Raw genomic sequence first — 17984 nt, 5'->3', positions numbered from 1 at the left:
GTATGTCCGAGCCGGTCTCCAGCGCCTCCACCTGCAGGTTGTCAGCTGTGTGTCTGCCTGGTGTACTCTCGGACGGCCGATTTAACTCGCCGGTCCTCATCAATATAGTTTCATGTGTCACATTGCTCTTCACAAGCAGATAAAAGAGGAGCTTAAAACGCAACTTGCTGGTTCAAAGTTAGGACCAGCAAGTTAATTAGCAGTTAAGAAATAGATTGTATAGCCTATTTACAGTTTTATCATGCAAAAGACGTTTTTTAAAACATTTTCCAAAATAAAAAATAAAAAAATCGTTTATTTATCGTTATTTAGGTAAAATCTGCAATTAATTGTGATTTTGATTTTAGGTCATAATGTGCAGCTGTCTTAAACTCTTGATTTTGAGTTTGGTGCTGGGAAAGCTCATGGGGCTGATGGGAGAGCCATGGATGTAACTGAGGCTAAACACAACCCTAACCTTATTTTAAAATCACAGTTGCTTTTAATATTGGTTGCCTCCCTTCTTAATCTAATGTAAATCTTTATACACATTTTTAAAGCTGTTCAGAAAAGCATAATTGTGGTCAAAATTGAAAATCCTCCTGATCAATGTAATTTATGTCACCACGATGATTCGAAAAGTAAATCTACTTTCCTGCACCATCTAAGGCTCTATCAAATGTCATTTTTCTTCATTTGAAGCTCCTACTGAGGGTTTTCGAATGAAGCTTAGAATGTCTCTCATCATATTTTATGACATCACCAAAAAACTAAAATCCTTGAACAGAATCCTTAATTTAAATAAAGTGATTCATTGGACTGAATAAATTGTTTTTTTTACCAAATCAACTTTTTTTAATGAATATAACTCGCCAGTTTCATCAACATAAATACATGCAGACAGCAGGCTGATCCAAAAAGAGCATAAAATAATGATCGACAATTCAAAATAATGATGATAATTAATAATCCAGCCCCTAGGCTTATAGGTACATTATGCTTCGACAGAAACCTGCTCTGGAGTTATTAGAAATGTTTGGCTCACACAAGTCTGAAACAATCCTACGCAGCTTCAAATTATTCCATACAGCCCTAGCACCATCTGCATTTTGAGTAACTTGTGATTGTTAAAAAAAGTAAATATTCATACAGTACATCCAAATGTGTGTACAATTCTGAAGAATTAGAAGATGTAGAAGATAAAAAAGGATATACGATTCATTGTGAAGCTAAATTATCCTGAAATACAAAGAATTTTATAATAATTCCCTAATGGCTTAAACCCAGTTTTGGGCAAATCTATCTACATCAAGTGACTCTGTAATACTGTCCTAAAGCTGGCTCCTGTCATTGTCTAAACAAAGTCAATAAGCCGGCTATTCCTTTAAATTCCTGTGTGGCTGATAGGAATGACAGCTTGACATCATTTCAACAATACAACAAACATGTGACCGTGATTATCAGATGGAAACATGAAACTATTGACCTTTCAACAACAGTAGCATTATCATCGCAACATCACATCTTAAAACATGTTACCCTTAAAACGTAAGTAACACCAGTTTTCATCAAGTGTCAACTTCAGCTAAAAAATGACACACTTCCAACCTGTTAAAATATTTCAGAAACAACCTCAGATAATTGAAAAAAAAAAAACTGGTAAAGATTAAAAGAAGGTCATTTCTTACACTGCAAGAGTTGCCATGGATCATATACAGAGGCGTTATTATGGATCCCACGCAACTTCTAGAAAAGTCACGCCCTACGAAGCAGCCCGATTGGTTAACCAATCAGGGTTAGGCATGACTTTGAGTAGTTAAGGTTAGGATAGTCAGCTGGTCAGGGGATAGGACCTCAACAAATCGGGTTCCTGGCCTGGCCAATTAGTAGCGTGTCAATGCTATAGAAGGACGGGTCTTGTCTAGAAGTTGTGTGGGTTCTATAAGAACGCTATACAGAGATTTGTGCTGCATGTGTAGCTAATGATACATACTAAATAAAATTGCCAGTTTTTTTTATGTACACCTAGCTAAAACTAATGCGGTCTAACACAACAGCCTTGCAATAAAGCCTTCCTATTAAGGCTACAAAGTCACACAAATCAGTTTTAGAGACATGTCAACTCAAATTTATTTTGGAGGCTGCAGTTTGTGGTGCAATTGAATTATATTGTATTATACATAGCAAGAGATACATTACTTACTTTCCTAATTATGTGAATGGGATCGATAAAATCATAGACACACCTGCCCTTAGACTAAAATGTCTCTGCACATAAATGGCAATGGCAAATTGCATAGGTTTTTCTGATTAAATTAGACGATTGCCTGACATGACTGCAGGGTGTTCATTCTGATCATGTGTTGTGTGTCTGCTGATATTTAACCCACAAGCAAAAATGGGTCGGATAAGTTTTCCTTCAAAATAAGAACCCAAGACACAAGTTTCTGCCATTTTTGCCTCGTTTTTAAAACGGATACTAAAAAGGTAGAAGCTGTTTAAGTAAGAAAAGTGTAATCCCCTGAGGCACATCACAAAGCTATCATGAGTTATAGCTACACGTCAATAGAAATAGTTAGTACAAAAGAATAAGTGTTGGGTAAACTATGCATGTTTAAATGTCTGGCATCCCATCAGCTATTTTATAGTACAGCAGTTCTTACATCTGTGCTGGTCTGTGTGGGCGTACAGCTGAATAAAAATGCATATGAATGCATGAATGGAAACTCTCATGAATCTTGTAATATACAGTAGTGCTCTGAATATGTGCCTAATTTGACTGAACCCGATTCCGCTCATCTTTTGTACTTCAAACGTATGATTTCATAAACTGAAATTATGTTTTAAAAACAACTCTGTTGTCATAATTGCTTGATTTTTGTTACATGCTGCTTCTCTGCCATATGGGATCAATCCCAAGCTTCAGGAATATTTATCATATCACTTGCAGTCACTGTAAAAACTGTACGAGTTTTCTGATGTTATTAATGTTATTTTTGCTTATTCTGCAACTGAACCCATAAATTACTTGACTTTCCATTTCTTCCTTGCTTGTTATCGTGGCTTTAAATGCAGCTGGAGGGGGAGGAGACAACTCCAACATTAAGGTTTGCAGCGTGACAAACACAAACACGTTTCCAAACAATGGACCACGCCCTGAGGGAGGTGTCCTGCTGCTGCAGCCTGGATGAACTGGAGGTCTGAGTGTGTGTGTGTGTGTGTGTGTGTGTGTGTGTGTGTGTGTGTGTGTGTGTGTGTGTGTGTGTGTGTGTGTGTGTTGGTAGGGAGGTATTGCGTAAAGACAGGATGTGTGACGTTGATCCCCAGCAGAGGAATGGTGTAACCTTGAGCCATCCTCCACCCGTGCTAACACCCCCCCCCTCCAAACACACACAAAGCCCAGTTTCCTCTTCCTCTCTCTAGCAGTTGCGTCTCTCGGCCTTGTGGCCTCAGACACAAACCTCCTCTATCATGCTGCGCAACAGACACACCGTCTCCACAACATGACAGAAAACAACAAAGAGATAACCGTGTTGGCAATAAAAAAAAGCATGAATGGATAACTTTGAGGCTCAAGTTAACTAGAACATCATGAGATCACACATCTGTACAGTTTCTGTCTGTGGTAATGAATCATATTATATATATATATATATATATATATATATATATATATATATATATATATATATAAAAAAGATTATTTTTTGGGCATTTTCATTTTAGGCCTTTATTTATATAGAACAGCTGAAGACATGAAAGGGGAGAGAGAGGGGGAGTGACATGCAGCAAAGGGCCGCAGGATGGAGTCGAACCTGCGGCCGCTAGGTCGAGGAGTGAAACTCTATATATACACACATGGGCTCTACCAGGAGAGCTACCCAGGTGCCCTAACACGCATCGTGTTAATAAAAAAACAACGGATGTGCTCTGCGATATCTAACTGGGAAGGTCAGGAGATTAGATGTGTCATCATGCCCCAGAGCAGTAGTTATTCATTTATTTATATTATTGTGTCAATACACATCATTAATTCAGTTTATATTCAAGCAGCTCATCACAGCTTTTAAACTTTTTACATGTGTTATCCTCCACCAAAACAGAAAACACAGTGCATACGTACCAGCATATTTGCAACTATTATAGTGTGCATATAGATACACATTCACTCATTCATACATATACAATAATGCAAACATTGCTACGCCGACCTTTACAAGAAGCTGGTTGAAAGGAAAGAGGGGCACTGTGTTTGCACGGTGCAACAAGTCCACCACCACTGGTAAGCTTTGAAAACATCGTATTTTGCACAGCTAACGTAACGTTACATGTAAATGTGAATATTAGCGGAATATTCGCTTTCATCAGCCAACAGCTTAGTCGGAATAAGGGCAAAAACCGGAATGTTATGTGCATGTGAATGTAGTCAATGACCAATACCATCAGTAGTCATACCCTTTAGCACCTTAGCTAATGTTAGCAATTAATTGCAGTTAAACAAAGAAACCGTGAATATGTAAAATAACTGACCATTAGACAATTATGTAATTATTGTTACAGGCCTACCCATTTGGCATATTCACTTTGTCAACCCACACAACACATCCTTCTTTTCTATCGCTAAATCTTGTCGTGTCAAGAGCAGAGGGACGTTGCATGAACTTGACCAGCGTCACTTCCTGTCTTGGAGACCGAGATGTCACAGCAATGACAGTGGAGGTGTCACATTTTGCACTGCAACACTCAGAAAGCGTTTCCTGGCAAGCCCCCACAAGGAAGAGGGAGCTGCCAGAAAAATATGTCAGTGACAGAGAGGCTGTCCGATACTCTGGAGCCGAGTCTCCATCAGTTGCTGAAGTCGTGCTTTGCTCGCAACGTTCACACGATCTGGACTTTTCACAAAGCATTTAATTCCAGAGGATAGATGCAATTAGAGTGTTTATGTACTGTGAAAGTTGTCAGTAATGTGCACTGGTTTTTACAGCAAAAGAAAATACTTAATATCAGTAGTCCTTAGTGAACAAAGTGGTTCAGTCTGATTAAATCAATTCTGATGGAAAATATAATACACTTGATCTGCAAGCCATTATTATCCAGCATCATTCACGGCAACACAAAAAGATCACTAAAAGCATCATCGTCCACTATCATCACACAGAAACCTTGTGATAGTGGCTGCCTGGGGGAATCTCTGGAGCTCAAGTCTCAGCTTTCTACCAAATTCAGGTCTGATCACATAAAACCTTACTGTATTCATCAGTATTCTGTCTTACACACACATCTATATACTTTGTATATTTATTTCTGGCCAAGCAAAGACAAAATACCATAAGCAAACCGTACTAAAACATGTCAGCCCTGACATCTATAACAAAGTCTCACCTGAAACCTTGCATTTTAAATGACCTAGAATTAAATAATACATCACATCAAGTGTATTAATCTGTAACTACTGATGCTGCTTCGGTTTTTCATTAGAGAAAATGTGTGGACGACTAAAGCAACGCAGAAGCTTGACAGACTTTCTTCAGCTTCTGCCACACTGACTCAGGTTCCTACCAATAACCATTAGACTGTGAGTCAGACAAGTTTGGCTGTAAGGCTCCTCTCACTCATGTACTGTATATGTCTCCAGGGCGGGTTAAATTATGTTGGTCTTACTGGAAGCTCAGTCTTAACCTTCTGTCCTACGAGCCAAATGCCGTACCAGTAGCAAAGGTTCATTAAAACTCAACTTTTTAGGAATTTTACTCAGAGAAACCTCATTTGATTCAATCATCAAACTGGAGAGGTTAGCATTCCTGAAATGTAATCATGGTTTTGGAATGAGTTTATTGTGCCCTTAGGTCAGGAAACTACAAAAAAAAAAAAAAAAAGTTCATGTAAAAAAAAATATTTTTTAGGGGTCCTCCTTTAAGAAAAGTTTACGTCAGTTTTGATGCTCATATTGATTTTACATTCATTTAGCCTAGGGGGTGCCAAGAACGGCTTGGGTCCTATGCCTTATTATGTTGGTGGACAATAATCACCCTGTGGATGTGAAGCAGGCTATTCAACATCTTATTCAAAAACTAAGTTTAGATGACCTGTTTTTGTGATACACTACAAAATGTTCCATACAACCAATACATGCATGAATGCCACCATGATGCTTCCTTTGTTGAGCCTCTTTAAGTGGAACATCGTGGATTTAAGAAAAAAACATCATGATTTTCTTAAATTCTGTCGGCTAACATGGTGAGTAACATCTAAATATTATTGCCAACATGAGCCAGAGGACACAAAGTTAAAGACTACAACAACATTGTGGGTTAAAGACAGTCTGCCTTTTCCATTGTGCAATATTTTTTCAATAAAAATATCTAACAAAGACAGTCTGACGTTATCTGGCTCCCACATGCAAAGTGTAACTGGATTCCTGTCTATATACACACACACACACACACACACACACACACACACACACACACACACACACACACACACACACACACACACACACACACACACACACACACACACACACACACACACACACACACACACACACACACACACACACACACACACACACACACAGAAATCTGCCACATTACTTAGCATATCATTCACTGCAGGGCTGTGATCATCAGACCAGGCTGAGTATGGGTCAGATTTATTCTGTTTGGCTCAACAGCGGCGGATTAAAAAGCTGAGTCACTCGTTGGCTAGACCTCGGTTTCCCTCTCTGTCGCTACACAGACTGAATCTTCTCTCTGTAATAATCTGTTCCATAAACCATAAGTGTCGCTGAATGCTCTGAGATACATTTTCAAACGTCTCCACAACTGCAAAAAAGAGTTTTGGCCTTAATTTCTGCTGGTAATGATAACACTGTACTGATGAGATCTTGGCAACATTCCTAAAATGAAGACTGACCGGGCAAGAAACATGCAGTCAGACGATCAGACACGTTGTGAGCAAGCCCACCCATAATGTCAGTAACAATGCTCACTGAACAGAAAACTGTGCACATGCAACCATTAGGAAGTACAGTTGGTCAACGTTTGTTAGCCACTTTTTCCGTTTATTTATTTTTTTTTTACATTGACTTAAACGACAATTCCAGTGCAAAATGAACCTAGGGGTAAATAACATATGTGTACCGAGTTGACCGTTCTCGGGGTTATGTTTTCATGCTAATCGAATGTGTCTCTAGCTTTAAACAACCTACCGCAAAATCGGTGGTTAGCTGCTAACGCTAGCTTGCAGGGCAGATGGTAAATCACTATTTTATACTACTAACAAGGCTCAAAATAGCACTACACTTAAACGGTAGCATAATGAGGGTTCCTACATGTAAACCGAAGCATTGAGAAGTTTTTAAGTGTACAGACAGTTTATTAAAAAGATAGATTATAAAGACAGTAGCATTTGTGTTTACATTCAGACGCCATGTTGGAAACCAGTCATGAGCAGTCGAACCACGCTTCATGGATTGGGATACGGGTCCCATCCAGTGCACCTTACACTTATGGCACCAAGGTGTGTAGTGGAGTCGCGGTGCGCTATAGCCTGTGCCTCAGCCACGTCGGGTATTTTGACGAATTGGTTCAACAGCTTGAATCGTACGGCCCTGCACACCGCGTATACACAGCGGTGAGCGGTTGTCTTACTGACACCAAATGTCTCTGCCACAACCCTGGATACTGCACAGGTAACCAACTGGTACAATGCTACCTCTCTCTCCATTTAACCAAAGAACTTAGCTTCTAAACTCTTTGCAATCTACAACCATGCGTAACGTCATCTTGTGACCAAACTACGCTTTGCGTAGTCTAGCTTATTCGCTCTAAACCAGTTGATGGAAACCTTTTTGACTACTGTAAGGGGAAATCATGACACAGCAGTCGAAAGCACCTACAACATAACATCATCGCTCTGCCATTACCCATTTGATAAAGCACAAATGTCTCTTCAACCCTCAAGGAAAACTCAAATGGGAAATGCTAGCAAAATGATCATGTGACAGACTCTGTGTCTCTGCTAAACACAATTAAAAGGACTCTCCGTTGTTGCAGAGCTCCTTTTCTGCAGCAACTAATGGACACAAACAGTGACAGCGGTTTCTGATGCAACATTTCCTCTGGTTAACATGCACATTACCACACACATAGATCACAGGATATGGTCTATATCACATACTGTACAGCTTAGAGTTAACAACATGAAACATGAAGTACAAGTACACCACAGGCAGGCAGTGGCTACGAAGAAAAACTAATGAAATGTATGCAGCTACCTACTAGATACCATATGGATACTTCACTCATTATGTATGCGATTGGAATGCAAAACAAGCAGCATGAATGGGAAAAAAATGTGGAAATGCAAAAATGAGTTTAAAAGATTTGAAAAAGAATCGCTGTTAAAATTAGGTTTACCCTTTTTCAAGATTCATAGAGCTGTCAAGACACAAACTACGGACGCAAACACACTTATGAGAACAGGAAGAGCAGATTTGGTATCTATATGAGTAAACAGTTGCAGCTCAGGCCTGAAGCAAAAACACTGAGGACAGTAAGCCAACACCTGAGAGCCCGACAGCAGAAGAGCCCCCATTACACAATGAACACATCAAACTGACTGTGTGCTCTGACTGAGAGTCTTTTATGCTTGTCAGCCAGTTTGTTTGTGTAATTGTGCGTATCTGTGTGCTATAATGTGTTTTTCTGCAGGGGTGTGTGTGTGTGTGTGTGTGTTAACAGGGGCTCTGTGAACAGTGTCAATTCTTCACACGGTAGCCTGATCTTCAGAAAACGCCACCTGTTCAGCACTGGGCGGTCGCTGACCAACCTCTTAACTAGAATTACATAATAGCTGGCAGGAAAACAATTTGTGCTGACACAAAAGCCATTTCAGTTGTTAGGCTTTTATGCCAATAAAGTTTATTTATTAACTTTAACCAACACATATTAAGATATGGACTCTTTATCCTGCAGGGTTTCTTCCTTTTGAACCTTCGAAAAGCTAATCCTGAGTTTTATTTTTACATTTGGCTGGTTTACAGAGATGTTAGACACTGGACTGCTAAAAAGGATTTACAGGATCGTACACACACACACGTACACACACACACACGTACACGTACACACACGTACACACACGTACACACACACACACGTACACACACGTACACACGTACACACACGTACACACACACACACACACACACAATAGGCTCGCTTAGAGATACATTATGTATAGTTGGAAGGCAGAAAATAAGTCAATGTACAACCATTAAGCTGAAAAAAGACAATTGTGAGATGAATCTGCATGATTTTTAATTCAAAACTTTGTTGGACCATAACTGTATGCCTTAATCAGTGTGTATCACTGTTGGTTTTTACCTTATATATTTAATAAATCAATACTCCCATGCTTAGTGTACCTTAAGGCTCTGACACACCAACCCGATGGCTGACCTTCGGCAGAAAAGGCAGTCTGACTGACCGAGATGTAATACGTCTCCATAACAGCAGGTGGCGCTAATCTGTATTGTCGCCCAAAATATGAAAACTGGCAGCTGATTGGACCAACGCGTCACGTGGGTCTGGCTTCTCCCTGACCATAATGGCGGCTCGTTCAGAATACGATCTTGTATTTTACGAAAATAGTTCACCGAAACGTGTTTCTGGAAACATTTTAAGCGAGAAATAGGCCGTGCAGTTGTCTTCATTTCAGATAAACCAAGGTCAGTTTAAAAGATCTTTTTTTTTTTTTTTTTTTTTTTTGAGAGGCTTAGACACACTCATCCCGCTCGCCATTTCCGGTAAGTATTGTAACATATGTGCACTGATTCGCTAGTCAGGGGCTAGCACTCCACCAATCAATCAGATTGGCCATTGAGTCCGACTACCTACCCACAGATTCAACATTTGGTCATTTGTAGCTTTTTGGCGGACACATTTTCATAAATGTCTGTTAAATGTCAACAATCAACAATACACATTCACCCACTTTAATACACTCAATACTAAACAAAATGTCCTCTGGGGACAGCAAGTAATGCTATTTATATTTCCGAAAGTATTAATAAATATTTTTGGGAAAAAAATAGGTACAGTACTTGATCAGAGTACACAAATGACAAAAATACTCAAACTTCATAAATAAACTCTGAGGCAGGAGACGACAGAGTGGACACACTGGCGGATTTGGAAAGTGCAATGCAAAAACACAACAGAGAGAAGTTAAGATGTTATTTAAGCAAGTAATACTAATCTGAGCAGGGAACGTTAAGATTTCCCTTAAAAAAAAAAACTGCTGTGCTCTTGAGCAACCCATTTAGAGGAAGGTGTGTGCTTAATCTCTTAAGCTCTTTTCCCAGCACTGCCCTGCTTTACATTCACACTTTCATACGTTCACAGCCACTGACAAGTATCAACAGAAAGCCAGTGAAAGCCCAGTGACTTCATCATGGGCACCATGGTAGTAGCTGCTAAGGCCTAACAGATGGTAATTCAATCACCTTTCCACGGATTAAAGCCGGAAATTTGTAACTGGCCCACTTCTCTGACCTTTGGGCTACTGTTGCACCCGTAACTCAAAACACATTTCAGTTGGGTTAAGCTGGCGAGTATACAACACAGCACACGTCAGCGTGCCCAATATAGGTCATCTAATATCAACCTGCCTAAATTTATAGCGATCAAACAAGGTTCACTTGGCCTCAGTGAACTAGATGATTAAAAGCCTGGGGCTGTTTATCACTGTGTGTGGCATGTTTCTAAGTAAAACGAATGCCAGCGTGGGGCATCATAGGTGGGTGCCAGCTTTTGGGTAACAAGTCAGCACAGCAAGCTCATGAATCTTTCGCTTGTCCGAGGGAACACAAAAGCCCTGCTCTGCCCTGCGGTGGCACACAGAAAGACATGAGAGCTTTTTTTCCCTAAACACACAGAGTTGTACATGTGCGCACAAGCACTTACCCACACCCACTATAGGACTTCCTTCGCGCACACACACACACACACACACACACACACACACACACACACACACACACACACACACACACACACACACACACACACACACACACACACACACACACACACACACACACACACACACACACACACACACACACACACACACACACACACAACTAGCCACAAGCAAAATAGTTCATCTTTTCCCACATTACAGCAACAGAAGCATGCATGCATGCATACCTGTTTTTTCATACTTGTAAGGACCTTGACTGACTATATACTGGCTCTGAACTTTAACTTCAACTTTGTGTCGCGCTAGTGATGATTCCCTCTGACCAATCAGTGGTCTGCAGTGTTTTAACTCCACCTTATAGCTCAGCTCTATTTGGGAACCTGGATCAAGGTGATACCCCAAAAAAAAAAAAAAAAAAAAAAAAGCTTCAAGCTGTTACCATGAAGTGGATAAACGGCGTTACATGTCCTCATTCTTCTAACCTTGACAAAAACACTGGATCCCCAGAAACACACAATACAAATACAAGTCTTGACACACACGTATAGTTCATGAGCTTTATCGCTTAACCAGCACAACAGAATAAGAAAAGGAAACAAAAACTAAAGTTTAAATGCAAACACTTGCAGCTTGCAGGCCGATAAGAGATGCAGGTTCAGCGGGTTAGGTAAAGCTGTCCGCGTTTGGAAATGAGGAAAATAGGAGGAGGAAGATGAACACTGATACAAACACAATCTCATAAATAGATCTGAAGTTGATTTATGACATTATTTTGCTAACAACAGACAAAAATGGACCAAAATGTGTCAGAGGTCACACGGAGCTAAAAGGAAGGGGCTCCTGGTGATTTTGATGATGGCATTGTGCGGGTTTAGTGCATTTTATTAACGGTAATTTCCCAATGCATGCAGATTGGAAAGCCTACATAATTTTTTTTTTGTCATGAAAACAAATTAAAAATGTAGTACAAGTGGATACAACAAATCCTCAAAAGTACAATTACGGGACTGAAAGTAATGTATGAAGAGGACAAAAAAGCAACTGGGTCTTTTTTGACGTGTCTAAGGGGTGAAAGGAGGAGAAGGATGGAGGACTTGGATGCTGCCTGGACTGGAAGAAGGTCTGTCTGCCTTTAGGTCTGGTTTCTGGGACTGTGGATCAACAGGATTCGACGGAGGGGTAACACAAGGAAGAGAAGTGAAGTGAGAGGCAAAAGACTGAACAACGGAAGAGAGGCAGTGGAGGGAACGGGGAGTACGAACATGCAAATTGTGGATCCTGGTGTGAAAGCTCTGGCTGTCGTGTCATGAGTGGTGTGACTGAATTATAAACGTGGTGATAATGATCTCAGAAGACGACAAAGCCACAGGAGGATAAATATCTGGGGTTGAGTTGTGTAACGGCGGGTTTATGACGGTCTCGGATCTGCAGGAGGTTATGAAACTACATCGGTGTTACATGCAAAATACACGCGTGTACATGCACCGACATGTTACTATATGCCAAGAAACGTACATTGATACCTGCAAAAAGTGATGAAATTCAATATCAAGCTCAAAATCACCACATGATCAATCGCAAACATGGAGTATTCCAGAGCGGCATATTTTAAACAATAAGAGCAAACGATAATCCTACAGAAATATGAAGAACACAGACACGGTTTTAAAGGCAAAATGCAATACAGTCGCTGCTTCCTAACCCAGGAAGGAAAGCTTGCAAAAAAATTGCAGATGCTGTAAATACGTAAATTACAAGGCTTATCAATATCACTACCCAATCAGTCAGGCACAGCAAGATCTGGCCATCATTACACTTGTGCATTCCATAAACTTTTGTTGCTGTAGCCTATTCTTTTAGTCGCAACCCTGGCAGTGGTAAGTGATCGTGGGAAACACTGGTCACCATCTATACAATCCATTTGCTTGTTTCTTGTCCTAGGCATTTATGAAATAGATCTTAAGCTAAAGTGAAAGAATAAGGTAAGGCCTCAGCCTCGTTTGGCACCAGAGAGAGAGAGAGAGAGAGAGAGAGAGAGAGAGAGAGAGAGAGAGAGAGAGGGGAAGTTAAATGGTTTTAGTTGTGAGCATCTTAATTACATTATAGCTTCCACTATGAAAGTGCTTATAGAGTCTTGAGTGCACAAGGCAACATGAACACGAGCCATCAATCAAATGCCAAACAGCTAAAACTGGAAAGAAATTAAACGGCCAGAAAGCAGAATAGCTCAGAGAAAATGTCATAACAGAAGATATCACAACAGACTTAGTGAACAGAACTACTGGGTGTGCTAGCTTCCATATCTAGAAGACTGGCTGTGTGAGAGTAAATGAGATGTTCATGTGTGCGTTTGTTTAAAATCGACCACGTTTGACCCGATTCTTTTGTTACTTAACGACGACTCTAAAGTACACCTGCTTGGGAGACAGAGGAAAATTTGGCTGGCCGGCTCAACCACAACCAAGAAAACGATAGCTCAACGCTGGTGTATTTTCTAGACATAGTTATGCTTGAGCTCTCTACAGCAAGGATTAACAATACTAAATCATTAACTATCAGCCTATTGAAAAGCGCAGCAGCGCAAATATCAGACCTAATGACCTCAGCACCACAAGAACTAGAGGAGAGGGACTAGGCAAGGTGGGATTTCTGTTTGTTTATTTGTTTTATTTTCCTCGAGACGCAGAGGGTGGGGCAAGGGGTTTTGTTCTTGTTCAATTTGTGTTTCTCTGTTCTGTATGTTTGCATTAAAAAAAAAAAAAAAAAAAAAAAAAAATAAGTTGATCTGAAAAAAAAATATCGACCAGGTTTGGTGAGGAAGGGGTAATATGGAGGACCCCTGTTGTTGCCATGGTGAGGTTGCCAACAAGGGTGGCTTGTGACTGAGCGAGCACAGCAATCATTGTGCTGTCCAGCTCACAGGCAAATACTTTATTTCCTGCACTGCTTTTAGGAAAGATTCCTCCTCTACCAGATCGGTCACAATTAGAGCGGTCCTCCACTAAAGAAATTCTCAGTCGACTAACACTCATGTGACTATTGACTAGAGATGTTCCGATACTGCCTAAAACGCTGGTATCGGTATCGGGAAGTACTGGAGTTTATGCACCGATCCGATACCACGTAATAAAACCCTAAAGAAAATCTACGTTAAAGTAGTTTATTTATGTTGTTTTTCCGTTATAACTGACTGTCAAACTGGAGAATAAAAGAAAGTTCTGGGGCGTTCATTGTTTGTGTTCGTTCATGTTTCACAAAGAGTTTAACCTGAGCCAGACTGACAACAGAGATAGAAATCATATCACATCCATACAGGGATAGTAGTATACAGCTGTTAAAACATAATAAAATATATGACACACTGGTATCGGATCGGTACTCGGTATCGGTCGTTACACAAGTTCAGGTATCGGAATCGGTATCGGGAAGCAAAAAATGGTATCGGACCATCTCTACTATTGACTAATACATCTGTAAAACTGAGTTTCTCCACAACTCTCCACACTTAAAACTTGTGTTTACCAGAGATGTGCTCATTAAGCTTTTTGGAAATAAGTCTTTCAGTATTAAAAAAAATAACCGACTAAAGAAATCTTAGTCAACTAAGACCAAAACGAGCAATTAGTCGACTAATCGACTAAAAGGGGGCAGCCCTATAGTCACAATGCATCACAAAAAGGGGGCACCTAAATATGACCAGTTCTGTTGTGCAGAGAAAAAACTGAAAACTACTGACATTATAGCAGTGGGACTGATGTAATAGCTCAATGTGTGAGTTTGAGGAAGGAAAGAGGTGAAGACGACTGATGATTATTTATACGATGGCTTACTTATCCTGCTTTCAGTCAGAAAGAAGAGTTCTGTCATCTGCAGTTTGTCTGCAAACGTAATGACAAAAACAGAACTGCATCAAGCATTTCATGGGCACAAGTATTGGTTTACTGCTCGGCTTTGTTCGGGAGAAACGGTTTTATCACACCTGCAGTTACTAAACAAGAGAAGAGAGCCCATCGCTCAGAAACTACTAAACACCACACAGCCGAAAAAAGCCTGTTCAGAACGTGATAGATATTGTACACATTTAAGTAAGTGGAAAAGGAGTTTCCTGTTGTTGTGACTGAGCTTCTCTACTCTTACTATTATTAGAATAAAAGTCTCTATCTAAATGCAGCGTCACTGTTAGGAGTACATTTGGGGTGTGGCCTGACACAAAAGTTCATATGAAAAAAGATTAAAATATCTCCTGGATTCTGCCACATCTGTAAGTGTTTGTGGGTCCTGGTAACTGTATAAATCCACAGTAAGTCAAAAGCATGGTCAAAATCACACAGCAGGTTAGTAAGGAAAGGTGGCAGCAGCATCTACCCATGGGAGGGTACAGCCAGGGCTCAAAAGGCCCCTAAGAAAGAGGGACCTAATTTTTTACGTATGGTTTTCATGTATTTTCCAGGGCTGCCATTCAAAACTTACATTACAGCCTGCAGCCAGGACAGGAAACTATATTTCAGTTGTGTCAGTCTTTTGGTTAGAGTGTCACACCCAAAATATGCTGTAAATTCAACACACTCGTCGCTGTGGGAAAAGGTCAATGTGAAAGCCAATGAAACCAACTGTGAATCAGCTCTACTGGTAGCTGTCATTTGTATAACATGAGACACATACAGGGATTGGGATAGCAACGACATATCCTTTAAATACCCTTTTAAAAAACAGGCAGGAAATATTCTGTATTTTTTTTTCTTTTCGTGTGGCTCTTTGTGAAAGCTTCAAATCCAAAAAGTGTGAGTGATGCTTCAGGCAGCTAGGTCGGTGTGAGCTAGGTGCCCTTGAGATAAAGGTAGGGGTTATCTATGCAGCTACTGATGTCAATATATTGTGAGGAGATATTAGAGAGAAGTTTACATCCTCACATGCAATGCTTATAAAATGAATCTGGTAAAATGCTTCAAAATTGAGCCATTCAACTCAAAGTCCTGTCTCCCCCCAAAAAAAAAACAGACGCTGCCACAAATGCAGAAAAACATCAGCAGGACAAACCAGGCTAGCCTGACACAGCAGATTTCGCAATATTGTGCTGTGCACTGAGCTGCCTTTCATTTAGGGGAAACTACACAGACCAGATGGAGTGAAGGGGGACAGACAAGGTGAAGAGCTGGATGTAAGGTGATGGAGTGACAGAGAAAAGGAGGGGTGGGTGCAGGGCACGCTGGGAGTGGAGAGGGCTGGGTGGCCTTGCATCGGATGCATTCATTATTGATCAGCTGGGGGAAGACAAACATGCGCACTGAAGACACCGGTGGGTTAAGGGGTGGAAGTGAAAGTCTAGGAAGATTTTTTTCATTGATTAAATGTGTGCATTTTGCATGTGTGTGATCAATGTAACACACACGACTCTGCACCCAGTCCACCTAAACCTCCCCCATCTCCCTCCCCATGTTCTCCATCTCCACCCTGTGTGTCCAATTGCAACCTGTCCCAAATGGGCTAGTTGAGATTAGCGCGTCTGTGTCGCTTGCTTGCAGCTGCTCTTTGCACATGGCAGACTAATCTCAGGGCCTGGGGGGCTGAGGGGGTTATTTCAATAATGGTATTCAAAAGCACAATAACACCTAATGGTAACCTGAAGGTGACAAACACACGCACTGTGTTTTTAATTGTCTACTTACATGGTCCGGGTTCCGCTCGTTTCCAGGCAGTGCCGTGCGTAAAGACATTTTCGTCCCTGAGTGCGCTTCGTCGTCCAAGAGAAAATAAATAAATTGGGCTGTAGGTTTGTGTTCACACTGGGTTGAAAAAAAAAAAAAATCACCCCCAGATTAGCCTGGCTGTCAGTCACACTGTAGAAAAGCAGCCTCACTTCTCATACAATCCTCATTGTCACAGTCCGTGAAGGCAGCAAAGATCACCAAGACAGTGATCCAGCTTAAATGAATGCGTACACAACCAAACTACATCCACCCCATGTCGGTCTGGTGTTTTTGGTAACAAACCAAAGCCACATCTGAAGGGAAAAAAAACAGCCCAGACTGAACCCCACCCCCCCACTCAGCTTCTCTCACTTTCCCCCAATCCTTCCCAGACGCTATCGTACCATTTCGGTGGACACGGGCTGGCTTGTTAATAAATCAATCCCAGTGGTCATCGGTTTACTTTCAGCTGCATCCGTCTTGTGGTGAGAAAGGAAAGAAAACTCAACCATTGAGGCAACTGATAAGGGTCAAAAAAAGAGAGAGAAAACAGCCGTGGGCTCTGTGCGCCCACCGCGGGTTGAGTTGAGAAAAAAAGGGGGAGTTTTTGTTTTCCTGTTAGCTAACGTTAAAATGATAGGATTTTCCTGGGTGACAAACGTCAAAGCGGTGACTCCCACAGATGAATAGTAACGGAAGCAGAAGCAGGAAACGCCTCATACCACATTTCAAGACGTCAAGAGATGTGCGGAGCCTTGGGGGGGAAACAAAAATCAATGGAAAATTGCGGTTGAATTAAAGAAAGCGGCGGATGTGCAGCGTTCAAGTCAGTCTCCGGTTCTTCCTCTCAATCCAGTCCGCCCTTAGCTCCTCTCATTCGGGTTGGTTCCAACTGCTTTTGCGGTGAATGTGAAGTCGCCCGGATGAGCAGCGGCGGAACACAAAGATATGTCTTTCCCCGGAAACATAACATTTTTTTTTCTGCGAAGAGGATGAAAGAAAACGGGATCCTTCCTCCGCCTCCCGAAAAACACAGTGACAAGAGAAAGAGGGAGGGAGAAGGACGTCAGCGGTGGCATAGATAGGCAGGGCTGCTGCGTCGCTGGCCGCGCACGCGCACACAGACACGCGCCTTTCTCTCCCCCCCTCTTGCTCATGCTGCCTTCAAGAACCCCCCGTCTTCCGAGTGTCGCAAATCATAACGAACACTTGCTTGTGAGTTAATGTCACAATTAACTTTAAGGATGTCTTACTTTTTCGACGGGTTTGTATACAAATAAACAACAACATAATCCTTATGTTATTTTATGGACAAAATCTCCTGATTTT

At 41.1% G+C, this 17984-nt stretch overlaps 1 protein-coding gene across 3 annotated transcripts in view; it reads right to left on the bottom strand.

Moving 5' to 3' along the window:
* Window positions 1-17736, bottom strand: part of mark4b (MAP/microtubule affinity-regulating kinase 4b) — a 62438-nt gene extending 44702 nt beyond the window's left edge. For all 3 annotated transcript variants that reach the window (XM_028572876.1, XM_028572878.1, XM_028572877.1), the window contains exons 1-2: window positions 17060-17736; window positions 16635-16751 (exon numbers count right to left, since the gene is read on the bottom strand). In XM_028572876.1, the coding sequence (XP_028428677.1) occupies window positions 16635-16751; window positions 17060-17167 (225 nt within the window). In that variant the 5' untranslated portion in view covers window positions 17168-17736. The remainder of the gene's footprint in view (window positions 1-16634; window positions 16752-17059) is intronic.
* Between the last annotated feature and the right edge of the window lie 248 nt (window positions 17737-17984).

Source organism: Perca flavescens, chromosome 3, assembly GCF_004354835.1.
Source record: "Perca flavescens isolate YP-PL-M2 chromosome 3, PFLA_1.0, whole genome shotgun sequence".
Taxonomy (NCBI): Eukaryota; Metazoa; Chordata; class Actinopteri; order Perciformes; family Percidae; genus Perca; species Perca flavescens.
Note: the sequence above shows the minus strand (reverse complement) of the source record. Positions and strands in the feature narration are given on the sequence as shown.